The sequence below is a fragment of the Arctopsyche grandis genome, chromosome 3, assembly GCF_051622035.1.
Source record: "Arctopsyche grandis isolate Sample6627 chromosome 3, ASM5162203v2, whole genome shotgun sequence".
NCBI classification, from domain to species: Eukaryota; Metazoa; Arthropoda; class Insecta; order Trichoptera; family Hydropsychidae; genus Arctopsyche; species Arctopsyche grandis.
In genome coordinates this window covers 10,043,327-10,058,273 of record NC_135357.1, presented here as the reverse complement: position 1 = coordinate 10,058,273, position 14,947 = coordinate 10,043,327, and the positions used below count along the sequence as shown (strand labels likewise).

The 14,947-nt window shown below is 34.3% G+C and overlaps 1 protein-coding gene across 1 annotated transcript in view; it reads right to left on the bottom strand.

Moving 5' to 3' along the window:
- spri (Src homology 2 domain-containing protein sprint) overlaps window positions 1-14,947 on the bottom strand; it is a 120,498-nt gene that overhangs the window by 101,882 nt on the left and 3,669 nt on the right. The window contains exon 2 of the mRNA XM_077446544.1: window positions 4,642-5,162. Coding sequence (XP_077302670.1) covers window positions 4,642-5,051 — 410 coding nt within the window. The 5' untranslated portion in view covers window positions 5,052-5,162. The remainder of the gene's footprint in view (window positions 1-4,641; window positions 5,163-14,947) is intronic.

Below are 14,947 nucleotides of genomic sequence, written 5' to 3'. Positions count from 1 at the left end.
TCAGTATCTGCCTTAAATGGCCACCATTAGGGGACATTACTGTGGGGACGTAATGGACTTTTAATAACGCCTGAACGTCCGATTAGTCCACGGCCGAATTTCGAATAGTTTTGGATAATAACAATAATCGGGTATTGTTATCAGAGATGATTTCAAAACGAACACATCATATAAATACATATTTCAAAATCATAATTTTGAGTACGAACATACACAGATGACAAAATGCAACAGTTCGGCAAGGTACGTCCCATTTGATACAACAAGTACTTGTATCTCACAGAGATTCAATTTATAAGAATATGTGACATAATGACATTAAAAAATACGTATAGTATTCGTTATAATGGTCGTGATTAATAGTGCGCGCGAAAGTTTTTACGAGTTCGAAACTTTCATTAAAAAGGCGATAAATTATCCAGTATGAATACCAACCAGTGTAGGTGAATGAATACCGGGAGCGAAAATTTAAGAATATGAACAAAAAAAATCATAACTGCGTGCTAAAATATGAAAATGAGCCGAAAATTATTCACGTTGTAAAATGAAAAAAGTTTTCCGTTTTCAAGGATAAATTGTATTTATGGTGTGAATAATGTGCAGTAGTTTATACACGTTCGGCGACATAGTGTGCAATTTTTATGCTTGTCTCTTTTGATGGGAAATTTTTATTATTATGAAACAACCAAAAGTAAATAAAGTCCCACAATGAAACGTTTAAACTTCACATACGAGAATGTATCCCGATGAAATGTTACTTTGGGTTTTTGCAGTTGTAAAAACATATGTACATATGTACATATATTGCAAAGTTTTCCAGACGAACAAGATTGTTCCGTGATTTGCATATGTATTTGCTGTGACTTAAAATTCGATTAAAAGCAGAGCTGTGGAGTCGGAGTCAGAGTCGTAAAAAAACAACCGACTCCGACTATCTCTCATATATTATTACTAGATTTATTATTAGAGTTTCCGATTTTATTGAAGTACATAAATCCAATAATAATTGAAATTTAATAATGTATTTATAAAAATCATGAATTATATTATCAATAAAAGCGTTGAATTGCACGTATTTTTTTATTCAATGAATTGTCTGTATATGAAGTTCAAACACATACACTATGCTGTACTTACTTTTTATTTATACCCATTACATTTCAAATAATTCAATAAATAAGTTTACATGTCAATTTTTATTGATTTTTTAAAATACCTTTAATTTCTTATATTTTAAAAATCAACAATTTTAAACATTCGCAAGAAAAATCGACGTCAATAAAATCGTTCAAATCAGAGTCGAAGTTAGAGTCGGAGTGGGAGACGAAGCATAAGGTAGAAGTCAGAGTCGGAGTCGGAGTTGATAGATTTTGAAGAGTCTCCAAACCTCTATTTTAAAATGCACTGAAGAATTTATTATTAATCTGAACTAAGAGGGTTGGTTTAAATTGGTACGTGTCTGTTTTCTTTATGCTTTTTATAAAAGCTATGTATGTATGTATTTATGTCTCAATGACTAAAATGATAATTCATAATTTAAAATTAAATTTTTATCTTAATTGCTGTTTACTTAATGATGCGAGGAAAAGCATGCTGTATAAAATCTCAAGAGAGTTGTTGTTGTTTTTTTATTACAGACAGTACGAGTTGCCAAAAAGTCAAGTGGCAATGCTTGCTCCAAGCACACCATTTTAAGAATAATAAACAGACGATGTAGTTTTGATAACAAAAGTGCTATTGATATTAAACGAAACTTATTTTTTAATAATTGAAACCAGACTTGCAAATTTACATAAGAAAATTCATTTTAATCAAATACTAAGTATCAAGTATTAAATTTTGAGAAATCGAATAAAATAAAATTAGTCAAAGTTAATTAAGAATATAAATTGCACTTTCTTTGAATTTCATAGTACATCGTCTCAGTTATTAATGGTTGGCTATTTTTCACCGAGAGCTTCGGAAAAGTTCGTTCGTCGCGATAATGTCGTCGCAGAGGGGAAAACGAGACTAGACGCTCGCTGTTTGTGCACGAAGTTTTTCCGATATGTACCACATAAATACACCTCATATATGTATGTATGTAATATATAAACAGAAAGACGAGGATCTATAATGAGATATGAAGGGCAAAAAGGCTTAAATGTACGACGCGGAGTACGATATTGCCCCGCAAACACCCAACGACGAAACCATCAACGTTGCACTGACACTTGAACCCCCCCAAACTCTCAAGACGACAATAAGGGGAGATGTTGGAAATGTGACATTGCACTAACGAAGGATGCTTCAATCGTGTTATCTTCATCGTATTTCCGACAAACGTATCATAATAATATAAACAGTGGCCATTGTCACGAACGGGGAAAGCGTCCACTTAATCAAAGTCAACTATTCAGGGAATATAACGAGTCAATATAGAAGTGCCGAGGACAAAAAATCGATAAAAATCGGACAGTTTGAGAGAATATTGTGTCGCTCTTGATTGGAGCAAACGTAGGCTACCGCAAACGAGAGACAGAGCAAAACGAGCAAGACGAGCAAGCAGTCTGGGGTAACAAGTTTGCGCCGGCTAACGAGATAAGAGATACGGGAGACTAACTAGAGCTGGCTATAAGCGGGACACCGGAGGCATCTGGAAGAGGATAAAATATAATGGCCATAAATACAAGAGGGGGGGAGTTGCTCTGGCGCCACTGGTTTCCACCCCGAGTCCGAAAATAGCCGACGAACGTTGTCCAGCTTGAACTCGAGTGATTCTATTGCAACACTCGACCCTGTTGGCACGCTAGATGTGCCAATGTCATTGTTGTGCAAATTGAACAGTACCAAATTAGTGTGGATAGGATGACTCAATCGGGGACGACGAACCTCTCCACAAGTACATATGTATGTATGTACGTTAGCTCACATAACAACTGAGGCTCTTGAGTTTCAACAACCTCAGAGTGTAGGTCGCAGTCTTGGATATAACGCATGTGCATTTAAAGAACATATACGAATGTATTCGACTTAATGTCGAAAGTCTTTGATGACTTAATTCGAGTGTGTACATAAACGATACTGTATTAAATCTAATCTTGGTTAGTGATTATAACCGAGACACTGCAGATTTAGGTTTGAAAGGTCAATGTAAAAAATCCAGTTGAAATTGTGAGAATCATGTAGTCAAATTAAATTCGATCCCTTTTAAATATAACATACATAATTGTGCCTAATTATAAGAATAAATTATTTAAAAAAATAGATTTAAAAATCGACGAATTTAAATAACAAGCAGATTTACATATATAAACAAATTTTGTTAAATTTTTTGTATAGACATAAAAGGTTTGACATGCCTGGTATTGATATTCGAAAGAAAATGTATAAAATAATCACCACCGATATTTAATTAAATGTCGTAAGTCGACTTGTACTCGTTGACTTTGTATATAAAATATCAAATTTATGCAAATTAATTGAACGTCGTCGACGTCATATTTTCCAGCTTGGAAATTAATTCAAATTAATGTCCAAAGTGCCTTATTATTAATTTTATAATAACGTTTGACAAATAATTATTTCGGATTGAAACGCTCGCCCGCTCTAGGGGACATTTGTCTTTATTAGTGTCCACAAATTATGCAAAACAATCCACTTCTTAACAACTTCAATTTATCACGGTCGTATATTATTCTTCAGCTTATACCTATATTAATATACACACGTGAGCTATTTTACCTATATGGGCAATATTAATGGTGTCTCGTAGATAAGGCTTCTATTGCAAATAACCATGAATAATGCTTAATTATTGGGCAATATTAGATAAGGCGAACACCGTTGCGTCAAAAATGAACCTAAAAATGAAATTTTCAAACACAATTTTTTTTTTAATAATAAAACTTTCTACAGTATTCGTATAAATCTACGTGCCAATTTGTATCAAAATAATGATAGAAAATTTACCATAATCTTAGTCTCAAAATTGAATATAAACTGGGAGAATTTTCTCTTGCATGAAATCGTATAAAAATACATAAGTACGCTATAATAAAACAGCAAAACTCTATGCTTGTAATTTATGAATAAATTAAGTTTTCAATATAGCAAAGCAGTAAATCAACAAGGTAATAAGAAGACTCTATTGAAAATACATCTCACAAAGAACGTAGTACGTATGTGACGAAAACAAGTTTTTTTGATATATTATATTTATACACGATGCAAAAATTAATCAAACAATAGCTATTTAAATATCTGATATTTATCTTACAATCAGTCAAAATTACAGAAAAATATTTGAATACGAAATCGATATAAGAAAATTAGCATACAACACGCTATTTTTTTAGGATTTGTTTATACATTATAAATGCTTGTTCAATTTTGAATAATAATTTTTAGTAATTTCAGAAATATTACAAAATGAATTTAGCTATCGCAAAATCAACGGGAAGCTCGGTCGTAATTACGTATGTATAATAGCATTTTAACATTATTGAAGCTCAAAGGTTATACAATAGCATGCTGTCGGAGTTTCAAACGGTACGTTCGAAAATCGCCCGGAGCGCGCTTTGTTTGACATGATTAAAGTATGCAAATTTGAGCTAAAATTGAGATTCGAGGGTTGAAAACAATATCATTTTGCGAACTCACCTAGCGGCCCAGTTTCCGATTTCAGCGTACCTCCTGCCGTGGCCATTTCCGGGGCTCCTTCTCGTCTCATTTCCTGCCCTACCGTTGGGGCTCAATAACTCATCTGCGCCCTCGTACGAGTCCCTCTGATGGTTGGGCATGGCCCTGTCCTCGATTTGAGGCGACAGGACACCGCCGATCCTGGACCTGAACGTGGCCAGGGATGGAGTTGAGTCCTCGATGGGCGTCACCTGGAGAGGCAGAGTGCCGGTGCCGTTCCAGCTCTTGCGATTGCTCAAGAAGGACCGGCTGGTGTTGGTGGGAGTTCCGCAGAAGCTACTCCTCGTCGTGATGTTCTTGACAAAGGTCGTCGGTCCTTGGTGAGGATTCTGGGGCGTGATCGCCACCAGCGCCGGTTGACCCAAAGACATTTCTGCCTTGTTTTTATAAATTTATATTAATGAATTCAACACTCACTCATGCTTTTATAAATGCACCGTTGTTCACATTTTATTATGGGTAGCACTGGAAACACAATATTACTAATTGAACACGACGTAATGTAGCTATGTAACTTTCGGTTTTTATATTTGTGTGTGTGTGTGTGTGTGTGTGGTTTATACGATACAAGTATTAACTGAATTGGGTCACGTGGATGCAACTTGTTCATGATATGATTGAGTGGAAGTGTGTTGCAGAGACCTTGTCTAGTTAAGACTGGCTGATTAGATGAACATATGTACATATGTATGCAAAAGGCTAAAACATGATATTGCCTATCGGTTGAAATATGACTGTGCGGTTTACATCATGAAAATGTTTCTTCATTATTTTAAGGTAATGTATTTTATATTATATAAAATATTTGAGATAATTTTAGAACACAAGGACATTTCTATAGTTGTTACATAACTAACTAGATAAAAATTGTAAGTATTGGAAACATGTTTGTTCATCCTATTAAAACACATTCCTGTACTTCGATTTATCAAGATCAAACATTTCAGTCATTCTCAATAGCCCTATGAATAAAATTGGATATTTAATTGACCAGAAATGTCTATTTAAGTCCTATTTAGAAGAATATATGTATGATACCTGACGTATGCAGTAAATGCTTGTAAACAGGTTTATGTTTTTATGAACAAAGATTTTATGTTTTTTGTCCATATAATAAGTTAATATTCAAAACTGGTATAAAATACTGAATTAGCTCACTATGGGCCGTAAACACATGCGCTGTGTTTTAAGTAAAACTTCATTCAAAAGCCGTCAAACAAACAACACTAAAAAGTTTTTATTAAATCCTCCAAACTTCGTAAAAAAAAGTATTTTTTCAAAGATTTTGTTTCAAACCTTCATTTATATACATATTAAAAACATGTATTTATCTTTTTTTCCAAGGAATTGATCAATAATATTCAGAAAAGACTTCCAATGTCCAGAAATTAAATTTGACTGTGTTTTTTTTTCGAGCAGCATACATATTTCAAAAAATTGAATAGTTCATTCAAATGACTTACACAATGATTAATAAGATATCGTTTATTACGTGAAAATATATTGAAATGTATTATGATATAGATTTTATACAAAATTCAATACACTAATCACTACAATTTGAGTAATAATGAACTGATAATTCATACGATCGAACACAAACGTAAAAAGAAGCTGTATTCCTATATATAATATAAATGGTTGAAAGGTTTAGGAGCTACGTTTAATTTATAAAACTTATTACTCGTAGCGTAACTTTACAAAAAATACGCGGATACGAGTTTTCGGAAAATTCAGGCGGTCCATAATGAGTTAATTAATACTAAACATTGAGTTAAACAAATTTTAAAAATAAATCATACATCAATCCATTCGTATACATATACATACATTATATTATATGTATAATATGATAGGTATTATATAGCCTATAAAAATTCGTTCAAGCCTGATTTATATTTTTGCACGGGTTTTTATAGCATATCGATAAAGTTTTATCGGGATTGATAAACTAAACATTTGCCTACTTTTGCAAAAACACTTCCCAAGTGCGGTTTCACTGTTGCATACGATTATTCATGTCAACACGCCAAAATAGTGGGTCATAACCGAAACCCAACGAATTTGCATTTTCCTCGTATCCAAATCTTACTAGAACACCCGAGAGCCGGAAATGCGAGAAAGAAATTTTCCGTCGAATTTTCTAGAAACAATTTCGAACATACATATACACAAAAACAACGATGCCGTGCGTCGACAGGAAACCATTACTTTTAATGCGCGGTTTTCGCTTTCTTCCATTTTATTTCTTCTGAAGGTATGTACGACATCCGTTATTGAGGATACTTTTTCCGGAGAGTTTGTCGAAAATTTGTCGAGATGAAATCTTCCAGCAAATGCGAAGCAGACTCGATGCATTGCAATGCCGAGTTCTCAGTTAGTAGGAAAGCGCAGCTATTCAATAGAAATCTGGTGTAAATGAGTCACTAATACTGGAAGCACCGGTTAGTTGTGCGCACGCGCACCCAGTACGAAAAAAATGCGAAAATGTCGGAAAATCTGGGTCAAATGTGCAACGACGCGTTCATGTCGTCACACTAGCCGGCCGGAGCATGACGCGCAAAGGGTTAATAAAACGTAATTAATTCATTAATTATTCATTCAAATCGCTTTCCGGACAGTGATGTTCTAACGACGGAAACAATAGGCACGCGCATGTCTATCATCGATATGTGTGATTTCCCTACTTTCACTATTGTATGTGCTTATTATATAACCGACTGTTGCGCATCTTGACTTGCGACCTTTTATCAATAAGTATAAATAGATACACATGTTTAATAAACATTTTCATTGCGGTCAATTAATTAGGCGGAAGAACGTCACGAGATCGTGAAATTGAAATGATTCAGCAAGTGATCCACTTAACGAGCTTGGAAGATTGAATCTAAAATTGTAGAAACATTAAAATAGGCACTAAATTAAGGCTGCCACATGTCCCGGTTTAAAGATCTAAGTCCCCGTGTCCCATTCCACGAGTCAATTGCCCCGGTATTCTATGTATCTAGTTATTCAGACAAATACAACTAAAGATAAACAAGTAAATGTGAGAATAAAAGGTGAAAGGGCCACAAGGGTTAAAGGACAAGTGCGAATTTTAAGTCTAATGTGAGTGGCCAAAGCAAACCTCGTTTCTAAGCTTGGTCATGTAATTACTAAGTCGTATACACATTAGCCGTGCGAAGGGAGCAACGGTCCCGGGATTCAAAATCTAGGGGCGCCAAGATCATTGTCACAAATTTTTTAATGAACGTAACAAATTCCCGAATTTTCAAGTGAAAAAATAAATACAAAGATATCGTCCATGCATTGAATGAAAACATTAAAAAAATTATCATTTTGAAGTTATTGTATAAATCGATAGATTTAATTTTTTTGTACATTTAAGTTACCAGCAGCATAGATTAGTGCTTAGTATATAATGCTTTCGATCAAAGTGGTCACGGGGTTGCTGCTGGCTAGACCTTGAATATATGACTCGAGGTCGACCGTTTCCTATCAGAGTTTGCCAATTTATTTGATTTTCATTGAAACGGTTCTAACAGATTGGCAACCTTTACGCATTTTCTCGCAAAATTTCGAGATTTTCAGCATCTCGAATTTCGCTTATTTGTGTAAATGCTGCAAATTGGTCAATACATGTCTCTGTGGATCGATGTTTAATGATTAATCGATGGTAATTAATTGAAGTTATTAATTGAGTTACAATACTTCTGTACAATTTTTGACCATAGATGTCGGGTTTAATGTAAATATATGGGTTTAAATCTGTATATACGTATTACGTATTACATATATGTATAATTAATCTGTATACCACACTCGTGGCTTTGCAGAAATCTGTAAAGACGAGTGTGCATGATTGATTCGACAGCAAATATTCAACAGCAAATAAAAAAAAAATTAAGATAGTATTTAGAATTTTTCAGTAACCCTCATCAGTTGAATGTCCCTTCCCGGTTGGCATCTCGACAAAAAATAACAGCCCTAAACTACATATGTATATTCGTATACCTATATTCGTAATTTAATACCAACGATAAATCAACATAAGTAAATTGAAATAAAATCAAAGTTTTTCAGTCTACTTTCTAAAGATGAATCACATTTCAAAAAAACATGATTTTTTTCAAAAACCACTCAGTGGATTAAAAAAAAATTAGACACACACATAGTCAGACATATTACAAATGTGACTCAATGGTTCATTTGCGCCGACAAAGAATTCAATTGTGTAAGGAACCCGTTATTGTACGGAAGTTCCCGGGTGAAGAATGCGCCTCAAATCTGTATCTTACATACACACATACATATGGTATATTGTACATATTGTAATTTAATACCTCGAGCTGAATTAGTTTAGTCAAACTTTAAATATATGATACGTAATGCGGTTCAGGAATGTATGACTAAACAAACATATACACGTAGAATCGGTTGATGCACCTGGTGAAGGTCACACACCTGACTTGTGAACGTTGTAAGTTGTACGCCGGTCACATACGTTATTAGCATTACTGCTCTTTGTTTATTATTGTTAGAACGAATATGGTACTTTTTTCGTGCGCTATCTGTGCCTTGAATGAAGCATTTAAAACGGTGAAATTTTCAAGAAAGTCTACTACGAAACGTGTTTGACCCGTTTACGCACATCGCATTATCGGAAAAGTGATATTCTCAACGTATACAGAGAGGTGCGTGTGCGGAAAATCTCGTTTGCACTAATGAAACAAACACACGGTCGTTTTGTTGAAAACTTTGTCTTTTACGAGTATGAATACTAAAAACGGTAGGTAGTCGGTTTTTTATTGAGGAAAGGACTTCGAACTGGTTATTTAATTCGTATGCAGGACGTTATGTGCAATAAAAGCTCGTGATAAGACGACAGAAGCACTTTTGGTTCGATCAGACAATGGGCAAAGTGGCAACTTTTCACTGTCTAACTGTTTGTGTTTGCCAGATGTAAGAGTCGAAACCACTTCCTCTTATGTACAATTTGGCTCACTGAATTCACCCAAAGAAGCTGGGTTAAAATACTGAACGATTAATTAAATTTTAATTTAAAATATGTAGATTGAAACTGTGTAATTTTAATAAAACGAAACGTATGCCTTATAAATCAAATATTATCTTTGAAATTGTATATAGAAGTGAATTTAGGTCGTCAATTTTTACGGATATCAACTATTATATGAATAGGTAGATATGTATATTGATAATAATTTTAATAAAAAATACATAACAATACATGAGCATTGTTCAAAATATACATACAGATAGAATTTGAATGATAATATATCAGACAATCATCAATACTACACACATATGCAACATTCAAAATACGCAAATCGATATCCGGTAATGATTTCGATTCATAAATATTAAATAAAAAAATCATTTACGACTCGATTTCCTGTCGATTTTACGAAGATGAACATAATGATGGACCGTTTTCGAAATCGACGTGGAGAAAACGTTCACTTCCGGTCTCGAGATTTCCGCCAAAATCGTCTCTCAGTATAACGAACACCTCAAATGCGAAATTTCATCCCGTTTCGCCGTTTACTTTTGAGAGTTATTTCGAAAATGCGCGAACGAAAATGACGCATTACATTCAATGATACTTCAAAATTCCCAAGTTTCCGTCAAATCTTCAACGCAAATACGTAGAATAACGAATGCTCACTTCCTTACAAATTATACGAGATGAACAATCGAATAATTAAATAATGGCAGCGTCCAAATTAGGCCACACACGAATCTTGTCCTCCTATCCTATCTCCATTTCAGTGTCTCTTAATTTAGACCAGTGGCGTGCCGTCAGAACTAGGTATGGAAAAAATATATTTTGAATTTTAATTATCTGTCTTGGAAGTAATGAGTTTAATTTTTAATTTTTGTGCTAGCAAAAATATCCTAAGTAGCCCACTTCTTAATAACATCTTGTTTGTCTTCAAAACTTAATCTTATGAATGAATTGTTGAATAATCGATCGAGAATGCAACATTCCAAGACCTCGAAATTTGTTTCCACGCGCTGCGCCCTGATTTGTTCTGAGGAAATCGTTTCGAGAGCCGAGTCCCTTGTCATATTTGTACTCAAGAAGTTTTGTATAAATGTGTTATTTTAAAAACAGAAAAATAGTTCAGAAATATGGTTGATAGACACAAATAAAAACATTCTTAGTGAAAATTACATAAATGCATGAAGAGACAAGTAAATTAAAACATATTTTGTCTTCGACAAAACGCCTATACATAACAATTTGCCAGTACCGTGAAGGGAACAGTATTGAGTCGGCGAGTCCGTGCAACGTGCAAGTGAACGACGCGACGGACCATACCATAACAATCTACTACCTCTGGCAGGGCCGATTTCAGTTTCTAAGCTTCGCTAATCCGAATGAACAATATCAATATAAACAATGATTTGAATCGTTGATACATTTAATTTTAGGTAAAATATTTCTGGGTACTAGCCTAGTACTTCTAGTTCAATGACTCAACTTTGGACGCGGTGCAATATTCAATTAAAGTTAGCATCACACGTATCTTGAATCGTGAAGATTTTAATCAATGTCGACTTTTTTTACGGTTCTTCGTGTATTTTCGACTAGAACATGTTCAATTACACATTAGAAGAGCATATGACTTAATGGCGTTTTTTTCAAGACCGCAAAAATGTACTGTTACGTGATCGTGAGGCCTTAGACCACGACGAACCGAAATGCAATATATCGCCCAAGTTCAAGGCACTGAAGGCCCCCGAGGAACTGTGGGCGGGTCAATATTAGATTATATCTCCCCACATACATACATACATGCATATACATATAGTATACAGGGCGGCAAAGAAGTCAACCGACATACGACGGGGATAAACCGCATTTGCCCCTATTTGGAAAGACGGGACCAATTATCATAATCTTCAACAGCGGCGTCGGCTTTTGCTCTTATCATATCTTGAGATAGATAGATACGAATGCAATGGACCGGTTCGATCGCATTGGGAACGTATTAACCTATAGGTTTTGTAATGCGAAACGATCTTGAACTGGAAACTTGCACGAAACACTAAATTAAAATTTGAATTAAGGGCGAGAATCAACATTACTCATAGAATGTATGTACATATGAACATATTATACTACATACAACGATTAAAAGCCGTTGATAACATGCTTTTGTGATAAGATGAATCAATATGCAATATTACTACATACATACATATGTTTTGAGTTTTCATATCGATATTATCCGAGAGAGGCCGTCGCGGTACTAATGCTATTATCGAGCTCAATTATAAATGGTAATTCGGATTCAATCCATCAACTGATTACCGATCGTATGTTAACCGAAGACGGTCGAATTAATTATTTCGCACGTCTTCAATTTTTAAATGATCGGTAAACGGCGGATAAAATGGGTCCGATTTATCATACATGTAATAACAATCTGTCAGTTTTACAATGAGACCTTATTAACTGTCATCGCTGACGTTTTGTCTGTTTGCTTGTTCTGGCTATGTGCGCCAATCTTGGTCGTGTTTCTCTATAAATATCTAGCATATATTGAAAAACGTATTCGAACAATTTTTTTGGATCATTTTCATGTGACCATTCCAAATGTCTAATTCGAAGATAATGTGATCTTGAACTACAGGTATTTTAATATCCTATCGCCATCTTCGTATCGTCGATACTCCAAGACCAGAATACCTTGAAGCGTTTTTATTTATTTATTTTTTAACATGTCTCTCTTCAGGACATTGAAACTCGTATATGGTCTCGGAATCCGATCGCCAAGTATAATATAAAACATGTGGACTTTTTGCACTTTTCTTTTTGTCCATCATGCCCCATAGCGCCTAGACGCGATCAAAATTATTATAGAATTTTTTCACACTTCAGACTCTGAATGAATGAGAATCAGAAATATATACATACATACATATATTTTTTGGGCAACGCAAGGTCATTTCAAAGTAACGAGATACTATTTCGATTTAGAATCCGGATTTGGCGACCTATAACGAACTTACATTACATATTGCTATCGTTCGACTTCCGCCGCTCTGTCTCTACAATTCCGCTCATTGTGTGAATCATAATATCCCAATTAAAATACAAATGAGATAAGAGTAATAAATTACAAACAAAGTGCTGATATGCGGTCAGTGAATCGGAGAATGCTTATGGTACGACTGCATTGAAGAAACAGAATGATTTTGTTGTATTTGAAAATATTTCAGTTCAAGGTCGCATTTAAACCACATTCAAAGGTCAAATCAGCATTATGTTAGAGAAGAATTGTTTTTATTGTCTGACACAAGTGGAGAGAATATTGAAAATGTAGTTGGATGGAGAGGAAATGATTAATCGTCGACTCGATGGTGTTCGTCAAAAGTTTAAATAAGTAGAAGATGTATACCAATATTGCTCATTTTAGTTAGTTCATTTCAGATAAGTCGCAAGGAGAATATTCTTTATGTATAAATTAAATGTCTATTCATATGTATTTTGCTCTTTGTTATATGAATTATGTAAAATCAAGGAAGCAACTATTATAGAAAATACTGAATCAAAATAATAGATTAAAATTTAGTCCAAATAATGAAGACGAAATTATTAAAATAAAAGATTTAAAGCACCTTTCTGAAAAGCCAGTGACAAACCACTTCTAAGTACTAATTTGGAATGTTCAAGTAAAACTTTAATCAATTTTTGTATAATATCAAGATAGATTTTCATGCCAATGTCCACCGATGTGAATGCCCTTTAACAATAGTGCAATTAACGCCTTCTCTCGACAATGGGTAAAATAAAAAAGGAAGGAGTATCAAATCTAAAGAGGCACAAAGTCCCAAGAAGATTCATCTAAAGTTTATTAAACTTGTTTGGAGAATGCGTAATAAATCATCAAGAAAAAGAAGAGCATATGCGAAAAATTGTATCAAAACCTCAAGAAAATCCTTGAAATTACATACAAAAGAAAATAAAACGAATTTCTGAGTAATGTAATAGTACATATGAAGGTTAGGGGTAGAACAAGATATATGTAAAAAAAATACAGAACTTCCCCTTCGAGGAGGTGAATAAGGGATAATTACACAGGAATCCATTAGCGTCAAAGAAGATGACTGATTACAGTGATTACACACTGCGCGGTTATCGATGTGCACATTCAACGATAAAAATGGTATTGGATAACATATGGTACGGATTCATCTCGTGCGAATTGTTGATCGGCTCGAATTTGAATAGCGGTTCGACAGGTTTGTTTTTTGCCGATATTATACATACATACCTTATATGTGTGTATACTCACATTTTATTTACAAACAGCTAGCTACGCAGAGTATCTACGAGAGCAAATTCAGAATGTATCTTTAGTCGCAGTAGGTTACAAACCACTACGTACCGATTCACAAACACAATACTGCGCCAAATGCGAATGATTCATACGAAAAGAACAGTTCAAATCAACTAATAAATTGCGAGCGAAACGGTAATGGAGTTGCTCAACAGGCCGCTAAAGGCACGAAACAATGAAGAGATATATTTGCTTAGGAGGGTGGGTTGCGGAAGCGACGATGGATACATTCTCAGGAACAAAAAAAAAGATCAAAATAAAACGAGGAAAAGAAAGGAAAGTGGCCGTGATGAGAAAAGACAATATTTGGTTTTCGTTTCGCGTTTGTTTTGTTAGGGAAAACGCTTCCTTCTCAAGCTTAATCTTTTGTACGGCAATTGTGGGTGCATTATTGATTATTTCAATCGAACTTGTCCATTCTTCTTCTAAGTGTGTGTACTTGACTACATACATACATATATGTAGTATTGATTCTGAATCAGATCATTTATTTTTATTTTTATTTGAGTACATTTGAATTGATAATATCACAGTCTGACCAGGGAATATCAACAAAAGTAATACAGATCAATAAAACAGATAATATGTACAATACAATGGAAAATTAAGGAACGTATAAAAAACATGATTATGTGGAAGATAAGGCATACATATAATATGCAGAAATAGCCTGTGGCAGTATTTTAAGATTTTCAGTATTTTAACTATTCATATTTGCGATTTCAAAATCTAACACAGACTAAATGGTTGCCGATCTTCGTGAGAAAAAAAAACAATAAGAAGAAAGCTCTTCAAAATTATCAATTTAAGTTTTAAATGAGCTAACAAGGTATTGGAGCCGAGCTTGGAATTAAAAGTAAATGACAATTGGAGCACTGAAAGTTGTGACTGGTCCT